The sequence below is a fragment of the Tympanuchus pallidicinctus genome, unplaced genomic scaffold (assembly GCF_026119805.1).
Source record: "Tympanuchus pallidicinctus isolate F22 unplaced genomic scaffold, pur_lepc_1.0 scaffold150, whole genome shotgun sequence".
NCBI classification, from domain to species: Eukaryota; Metazoa; Chordata; class Aves; order Galliformes; family Phasianidae; genus Tympanuchus; species Tympanuchus pallidicinctus.
The window spans coordinates 58873-67612 of NW_026294670.1; the positions used below are offsets into that span (position 1 = coordinate 58873).

An 8740-nucleotide genomic window follows, 5' to 3' on the forward strand; every position below is an offset into this window, starting at 1 on the left:
CCCCATAAGACCCCATAGGACCCCATAGGACCCCATAGGACCCCATAAGACCCCATAGGACCCCATAAGACCCCATTGAAGCCCTTTAGAAACCATAGGAGCCTATAGGACCCCATAGAAGCCCATAGGACCCCATAGGACCCCATAAGACCCCATAGGACCCCATAGGAGCCCATAGAAGCCCATAGGACCCCATAGGACCCCATAGGACCCCATAAGACCCCATAGGACCCCATAGGACCCCATAGGACCCCATAAGACCCCATAGGACACCATAAGACCCCATAGGACCCCATAGGCCCCCATAGGACCCCATAGGACCCCATAAGACCCCATAGGACCCCATAGGACCCCATGGAAGGCCATTAGAAACCACAGGACCCCATAGGAGCCCATAAAGACTGCATAGGAGCCTATAACACCCCATAGGACGCCATAAAACCCCATAGGACCCCATAAGAAACCATAGGACCCCATAGGACCCCATAAGACCCCATAGGAATCAATAGAAACCCCATAGGACCCCATAAGACCCCATAGGACCCCATGAGACCCCATAGGCCCCCATAGGACCCCATAGGAACCCATAAGACGCCATTGGAACCCATAGACCCCCATAGGACCCTGTAAGGACCCCATAGGACCCCATAGAAGCCCATAGGACCCCATAAAACCCAACAGGACCCCATAAGACCCCATAAGACCCCATTGAAGCCCATTAGAAACCATAGGCCCCCATAGGACCCCATAAAGACCCCATAGAAGCCCATTGGACCCCATAGGACCCAATAGGACCCCATAGGACCCCATAAAGACCCCATAGGAACCCATAGGACCCCATAGGACCCCATAAGACCCCATAAGACCCCATAGGACCCCATAGGACCCCATAGGACCCGATAAGACCCCATAGGACCCCATAGGACCCCATAGGACCCCATAAGACCCCATAGGACCCCATAGGACCCCATAAGACCCCATAGGACCCCATAGGAGCCCATAGGACCCCATAGGACCCCATAAAACCCCATAGGACCCCACAGGACCCCATAAGACCCCATAAGACCTCATAGGACCCCATAGGACCCCATAGGACCCCATAGGACCCCATAAGACCCCATTGAAGCCCATTAGAAACCATAGGCCCCCATAGGACCCCATAAGACCCCATAGGACCCCATAGGACCTCATAAGACCCCATAGGACCCCATAAGACCCCATAGGACCCCATAGGAACCCATAAGACCCCATAGGACCCCATAGGACCCCATAGGACCCCATAGGACCCCATAAGACCCCATAAGACCCCATAGGACCCCATAGGACCCGATAAGACCCCATAGGACCCCATAAAACCCCATAGGAACCCAGTAGGACCTCATAGGACCCCATAGGACCCCATAGGACCCCATAGGACCCCATAAGACCCCATAGGACCCCATAGGACCCCATAAGACCCCATAGGACCCCATAGGAGCCCATAGGACCCCATAGGACCCCATAAAACCCCATAGGACCCCACAGGACCCCATAAGACCCCATAAGACCTCATAGGACCCCATAGGACCCCATAGGACCCCATAGGACCCCATAAGACCCCATTGAAGCCCATTAGAAACCATAGGCCCCCATAGGACCCCATAAGACCCCATAGGACCCCATAAGACCCTATAGGACCCCATAGGAACCCATAAGACCCCATAGGACCCCATAGGACCCCATAGGACCCCATAAGACCCCATAGGACCCCATAGGACCCCATAGGACCCCATAAGACCCCATAGGACCCCATAGGACCCCATAGGACCCCATAGGACCCCATAAGACCCCATAGGACCCCATAAGACCCCATAAGACCCCATAGGCCCCATTACCGGAAGGGCTGGCGCTGCTCGTTGGGTTTGAGGCAGCGCACGTAGTGCGGCGTGGTGGAGTTCAGGGTTTCCATCAGCAGCCGCAGGGAACCCCGAAACTGCGAGGGGAAAAACCCCATAAAGGACTGAAGGATTCTGGGATGGCAAGGGAGAGCGTTGGAGGACTGAGGTTGGAGGACTGAGGTTGGAGGACCGAGGTTGGAGGACTGAGGTTGGAGGACTGAGGTTGGAGGACCAACATTGGAGGACCAAGGTTGGAGGACCAATATTGGAGGACCAAGGTTGGAGGACCAACATTGGAGGACCGAGGTTGGAGGACCAACATTGGAGGACCAAGGTTGGAGGACCAACGTTGGAGGACCAAGGTTGGAGGACCAACATTGGAGGACCAAGGTTGGAGGACCAACATTGGAGGACTGAGGTTGGAGGACCAAGGTTGGAGGACCAATGTTGGAGGACCAACGTTGGAGGACCAAGGTTGGAGGACCAACATTGGAGGACCAACGTTGGAGGACCGAGGTTGGAGGACCAAGGTTGGAGGACCAACATTGGAGGACTGAGGTTGGAGGACCAACATTGGAGGACTGAGGTTGGAGGACCGAGGTTGGAGGACCAAGGTTGGAGGACTGAGGTTGGAGGACTGAGGTTGGAGGACCAACATTGGAGGACCAACATTGGAGGACTGAGGTTGGAGGACCGACATTGGAGGACCAACGTTGGAGGACCAACATTGGAGGACCAACATTGGAGGACCAACATTGGAGGACCAAGGTTGGAGGACTGAGGTTGGAGGACCAACATTGGAGGACCAACATTGGAGGACCAACATTGGAGGACTGAGGTTGGAGGACCAAGGTTGGAGGACTGAGGTTGGAGGACCGAGGTTGGAGGACTGAGGTTGGAGGACCAACATTGGAGGACTGAGGTTGGAGGACCGAGGTTGGAGGACCGAGGTTGGAGGACCAAGGTTGGAGGACCAACATTGGAGGACCAAGGTTGGAGGACCAAGGTTGGAGGACCAACATTGGAGGACCAACATTGGAGGACCAAGGTTGGAGGACCAACATTGGAGGACTGAGGTTGGAGGACCGAGGTTGGAGGACCAAGGTTGGAGGACCAAGGTTGGAGGACTGAAGTTGGAGGACTGAGGTTGGAGGACCAACATTGGAGGACCAACGTTGGAGGACCGAGGTTGGAGGACCAACATTGGAGGACCAAGGTTGGAGGACCGAGGTTGGAGGACCAACATTGGAGGACCAACGTTGGAGGACTGAGGTTGAAGGACCAACATTGGAGGACCAACATTGGAGGACCAACATTGGAGGACTGAGGTTGGAGGACCAAGGTTGGAGGACCAAGGTTGGAGGACCGACGTTGGAGGACCAAGGTTGGAGGACCAACCCCATAACTGCCCCCCCAGACCCCATAACTGCCCCCCCAGACCCCATAACTGCCCCCATTGCCCCCTATTCCCCCCCCCAGACCCCATAACTGCCCCCCCAGACCCCATAACTGCCCCCCACACCCCATAACTGCCCCTCAGACCCCATAACTGCCCCCATTCCCCATTATTGCCCCCCCCAGACCCCATAACTGCCCCCCCAGACCCCATAACTGCCCCCAAACCCCATAACTGCCCCCCCACACCCCATAACTGCCCCCCCAGACCCCATAATTGCCCCCAAACCCCATAACTGCCCCCCAGACCCCATAACTGCCCCCCAGACCCATAACTGCCCCCCCAGACCCCATAACTGCCCCCATTGCCCCCTATTCCCCCCCCAGACCCATAACAGCCCCCAGACCCCATAACTGCCCCCATTGCCCCCTATTCCCCCCCCAGACCCCATAACTGCCCCCCCAGACCCCATAACTGCCCCCCATTCCCCCTTATTGCCCCCCCAGACCCCATAACTGCCCCCCCAGACCCCATAACTGCCCCCCACACCCCATAACTGCCCCCCACACCCCATAACTGCCCCCCACACCCCATAACTGCCCCCCCAGACCCCATAACTGCCCCCATTGCCCCCTATTCCCCCCCCACACCCCATAACTGCCCCCCCAGACCCCATAACTGCCCCCCACACCCCATAACTGCCCCCAGACCCATAACTGCCCCCCACACCCATAACTGCCCCCATTGCCCCCTATTCCCCCCCCAGACCCCATAACTGCCCCCATTGCCCCCTATTCCCCCCCCACACCCATAACTGCCCCCCAGACCCATAACTGCCCCCCAGACCCCATAACTGCCCCCCCAGACCCCATAACTGCCCCCCAGACCCCATAACTGCCCCCATTCCCCCTTATTGCCCCCCCAGACCCCATAACTGCCCCCAGACCCCATAACTGCCCCCCCAGACCCATAACTGCCCCCCCAGACCCCATAACTGCCCCCCATTCCCCCTTATTGCCCCCCATTCCCCCTTTACCTGCTGGCCCACCGTCTTGCGGTTCTCCCTGTCGGGCGTTCTGATTGGCGGGGCGGGCGGAGCGGATTTTGTAAGGCTGCGTCTGATTGGTCGATTCGTCGACCCGGAAGAGGGAGGCGATGGTGGGGTCCTGGAAGGGGGGGAGGGGGGGGAAACAAAATGGCGGCCCTAATTAATGCCCTAATTAATGCCCTAATTAATGGCCTAATTAATGGCCCTAATGATCACACTAATAATTACCCTATTACCCTAATAAGTAGCCTAATAATTAGCCTAATTAGCGCTCAAATAGCCTAATAATTAGCCTAATAATTAGCCTGATATTTAGGCTAATAATTAGGCTGATCAGCTAATTAATGCCCGAATAATTAGCTTAAGAAACAGCCTGACAAATTAGGTAATAATTAGCTTAATAATCTAATTAATAAGCTAATAAAGACCCTAACAAATACCCTAATAAGTGCTCTAATTAATAGCCCTAATTAATGCCCTAATGAATGCCCTAATGAACACACTAATAATTAACCTATTACATAAGTGAGTGCCCTAATAAGTAGCCTAATAAGTAGCCTAATAATTAGCCTAATTAGCGCTCAAATAGCCTAATAATTAGCCTAATAATTAGCCTAATAACCGCCCTATTAGCCCTAATTAACAATTAATAGCCCAAATAAGCGCCCTATTAGCTCTAATAACAGCCCTAATAGCCCTAATTAATAACTAATAACCCTAATAACCGCCCTATTAGCCCTAATAAACAATTAATACCCCTAATAACCACCCTATTAGCCCTAATTAAGAACTAATAACCCTTATAACTGCCCTATTAGCTCTTTTAACCGCACTAATTAACAATTAATAACCCTAATATCCGCCGTATTAGCCCTAATAACCGCCCTATTAGCCCTAATAACCGCCCTATTAGCACTAGTTAACAATTAATAACCCTAATAAGCTCCCTATTAGCCCTAATAATCGCCCTATTAGCCCTAATAACCAGCTAATAACGCTAATAACGGCCCTAATCTTCCTAATAAATGCCCTATTACCCCTAATAATCCCCTAATAACCCTAATAACTCCCCCCAAACCCCTAGTAATTCCCTAATAACAGCCCTATTAGCCCTAATAACAGCCCTGTTAGCCCTAATAGCGGCCCTATTAGCCCTAGTAACAGGCTAATAACGCTAATAACAGCCCTATTACCCCTAATAACGGGCTAATAATGCTAATAACTCCCCCAAAACCCCTCATAATCCCCTAATACCGGCCCTAATACCCCTAATAACAGCCCTATTACCCTAATAACAGCCCTATTAGCCCTAATAGCGGCCCTATTAGCCCTAATACCGGGCTAATAATGCTAATAACAGCCCTAATACCCCTATTAGCAACCATATTAGCCCTAATACCAGCCCTATTACCCTAATACAGGCCCTATTAGCCCTAATACCGGCCCTATTACCCTAATACCGGCCCTAATACCCCTAATAATCCCTAATATCCACCCCAAAACCCCTAATAATCCCCTAATAACCCCAATAACTCCCTCCAAACCCCTAATAATCCCCTAATAGCAGCCCTATTAGCCCTAATAGCGGCCCAATTAGCCCTAATAGCCAGCTAATAACGCTAATAACGGCCCTAATCCCCCAATAACTGCCCTATTACCCCTCATAATCCCCTAATACCGGCCCTAATACCCCTAATACCAGCCCTATTACCCTAATACTGGCCCTATTAGCCCTAATAATGGCCCTATTACCCTAATACCGGCCCTATTAGCCCTAGTAACGGGCTAATAACGCTAATAACTGCCCTAATACCCCTAATAATCCCTAATATCCACCCCAAAACCCCTAATAATCCCCTAATAACCCCAATAACTCCCTCCAAACCCCTAATAATCCCCTAATACCGGCCCTATTAGCCCTAATAGCGGGCTAATAACGCTAATACCGCCCTAATCCCCCTAATAACTGCCCTATTACCCCTCACAATCCCTAATACCGGCCCTAATACCCCTAATACCAGCCCTATTACCCTAATAACAGCCCTATTAGCCCTAATAGCGGCCCTATTAGCCCTAATAGCCCGCTAATAACGCTAATAACGGCCCTAATCGCGCTCACCCCGCTGGCCCTGACGACGTCCAGCAGCTCCTCATAAACGGTGGTCGCGGTTCTTCTCCACGAAGCCCCAGCTGCTGTATTGCACCTATGGGGGATTTATGGGGTGCCATGGGGTCCTATGGGGTCCTATGGGGTCCTATGGGGTCCTATGGGGATTTTATGGGGTCTTATGGGGTCCTATGGGGTCTTATGGGGTCCTATGGGGTCCTATGGGGTCTTATGGGGTGCTATGGGGTCCTATGGGGTTTTATGGGGTCTTACGGGGTCCTATGGGGTCTTATGGGGTCCTATGGGGTCCTATGGGGTCCTATGGGGTCTTATGGGGTCTTATGGGGTCCTATGGGGTCCTATGGGGTCCTATGGGGTCCTATGGGGTCTTATGGAGTCCTATGGGGTCCTATGGGGTCCTGTGGGGTCTTATGGGGTCTCATAGGGTCTTATGGGGTCCTATGGGGTCCTATGGGGTCCTATGGGGTCTTATGGGGTCCTACGGAGTCCTATGGGGTCTTATGGGGTCCTGTGGGGTCCTATGGGGTCTTATGGGGGATTTATGGGGTCCTATGGGGGATTTATGGGGTCTTATGGGGTCCTATGGGGTCCTATGGGGACTTATGGGGTCTCATAGGGTCCTATGGGGTCCTATGGGGTCCTATGGGGTCCTATGGGGTCTTATGGGGTCCTATGGGGTCCTATGGGGTCCTATGGGGTCTTATGGGGTCCTATGGGGTCCTAGAGGGGATTTATGGGGTCCTATGGGGTCCTATGGGGTCCTACGGGGTCTTATGGGGTCCTATGGGGTCCTATGGGGTCCTATGGGGTCTTACGGGGTCCTATGGGGTGCTATGGGGTGCTATGGGGGGCCTATGGGGTCCTATGGGGTCCTATGGGGTCTCATGGGGTCCTATGGGGTCCTATGGGGTCCTATGGGGTCCTATGGGGTCTTATGGGGTTCTATGGGGTTCTATGGGGTCCCATGGGCTCCTATGGGGTCCTATGGGGTCTTATGGGGTCTTATGGGGTCCTATGGGGTGCTATGGGGTCCTATGGGGTCCTATGGGGTCTTATGGGGTCCTATGGGGTCCTATGGGGTCTTATGGGGTTTTAAGGTCTTATGGGGTCTTATGGGGTCCTATGGAGTCCTATGGGGTCTTATGGGGTCCTATGGGGTCTTATGGGGTCTTATGGGGTCCTATGGGGTCCTATAAAGTCTTATGGGGTTCTATGGGGTCCTATGGGGTCCTATGGGGTCTTATGGGGTCCTATGGGGGATTTATGGGGTCTTAGGGGGTCCTATGGGGTCTTATGGGGTGCTATGGGGGATTTATGGGGTCTTATGGTATCTTATGGGGTCCTATGGGGTCCTATGGCGTCTTATGGGGTCTTACGGGGTCTTATGGGGTCCTATGGGGTCTTATGGGGTCTTATGGGGTCCTATGGGGTCCTATGGGGTCCTATGGGGTTCTATGGGGACTTATGGGGTCCTTATGGGGCTTTATAGGGTCCTATGGGGTGCTATGGGGTCTTATGGGATCCTATGGGGACTTATCGGGTCTTATGGGGGATTTATGGGGTCCTATGGGGAATTTATGGGGTCTTATGGGGTCCTATGGGGTCCTATGGGGTCCTATGGGGTCCTATGGGGTTTTATGGGGTCCTATGGGGTCCTATGGGGTCTTTATGGGGTCCTATGGGGTCCTATGGGGTCCTATGGGGTCCTATGGGGGATTTATGGGGTCCTATGGGGTCCTATGGGGTCCTATGGGGTCTTATGGGGTCCTATGGGGGATTTATGGGGTCTTATGGGGTCCTATGGGGTCTTATGGGGTGCTATGGGGGATTTATGGGGTCTTATGGTATCTTATGGGGTCCTATGGGGTCCTATGGCGTCTTATGGGGTCTTACGGGGTCTTATGGGGTCCTATGGGGTGCTATGGGGTCTTATGGGATCCTATGGGGACTTATCGAGTCTTATGGGGGATTTATGGGGTCCTATGGGGAATTTATGGGGTCTTATGGGGTCTTATGGGGTCCTATGGGGTCTTATGGGGTCCTATGGGGTCCTATGGGGTCTTATGGGGTCCTATGGGGCCCTAGAGGGGATTTATGGGGTCCTATGGGGTCCTATGGGGTCCTATGGGGTCCTATGGGGTTTTATGGGGTCCTATGGGGTCCTATGGGGTCCTATGGGGTTTTATGGGGTCCTATGGGGTCTTATGGGGTCTTATGGGGTCCTATGGGGTCCTATAAAGTCTTATGGGGTTCTATGGGGTCCTATGGGGTCCTATGGGGTCTTATGGGGT

At 53.2% G+C, this 8740-nt stretch overlaps 1 protein-coding gene and 2 long non-coding RNA genes across 17 annotated transcripts in view; 1 reads left to right on the forward strand and 2 right to left on the reverse strand.

Annotated features, from left to right (window-relative positions):
- LOC128077406 (unconventional myosin-Vb-like) overlaps positions 1-6555 on the reverse strand; it is a 35665-nt gene extending 29110 nt beyond the window's left edge. Inside the window, exons 1-3 of one of the 2 annotated variants that reach the window (XM_052676532.1) lie at positions 6441-6555; positions 4310-4439; positions 1875-1972 (exon numbers count right to left, since the gene is read on the reverse strand). In XM_052676532.1, the coding sequence (XP_052532492.1) occupies positions 1875-1972; positions 4310-4439; positions 6441-6550 (338 nt within the window). In that variant the 5' untranslated portion in view covers positions 6551-6555. The remainder of the gene's footprint in view (positions 1-1874; positions 1973-4309; positions 4440-6440) is intronic. The other variant, XM_052676531.1, reaches the window with a different exon arrangement.
- On the forward strand, positions 2041-3268 carry LOC128077407 (uncharacterized). Of its 11 annotated transcripts, XR_008204967.1 has the most exons (8): positions 2041-2099; positions 2156-2239; positions 2296-2351; positions 2506-2561; positions 2814-2883; positions 2926-2995; positions 3066-3149; positions 3206-3262. It is a non-coding gene; the product is annotated as an uncharacterized LOC128077407 (long non-coding RNA). The 11 variants fall into 11 exon arrangements; XR_008204970.1 differs by lacking the exon at positions 2506-2561 and having other exon boundaries at positions 2296-2379; positions 2800-2883; positions 2954-2981; positions 3024-3107; positions 3206-3268; XR_008204966.1 differs by lacking the exon at positions 2506-2561 and adding an exon at positions 2464-2491 and having other exon boundaries at positions 2296-2393; positions 2800-2995.
- Positions 5210-6437, reverse strand: LOC128077408 (uncharacterized). 4 transcript variants are annotated; one of them, XR_008204974.1, is made up of 4 exons: positions 6319-6434; positions 6033-6122; positions 5576-5774; positions 5210-5543 (listed from the first exon to the last, which is right to left on the reverse strand). It is a non-coding gene; the product is annotated as an uncharacterized LOC128077408 (long non-coding RNA). The 4 variants fall into 4 exon arrangements; XR_008204972.1 differs by lacking the exon at positions 5210-5543 and having other exon boundaries at positions 5553-5774; positions 6033-6074; positions 6352-6437; XR_008204973.1 differs by lacking the exon at positions 5210-5543 and having other exon boundaries at positions 5553-5774; positions 6074-6122.
- Positions 6556-8740: the final 2185 nt, after the last annotated feature.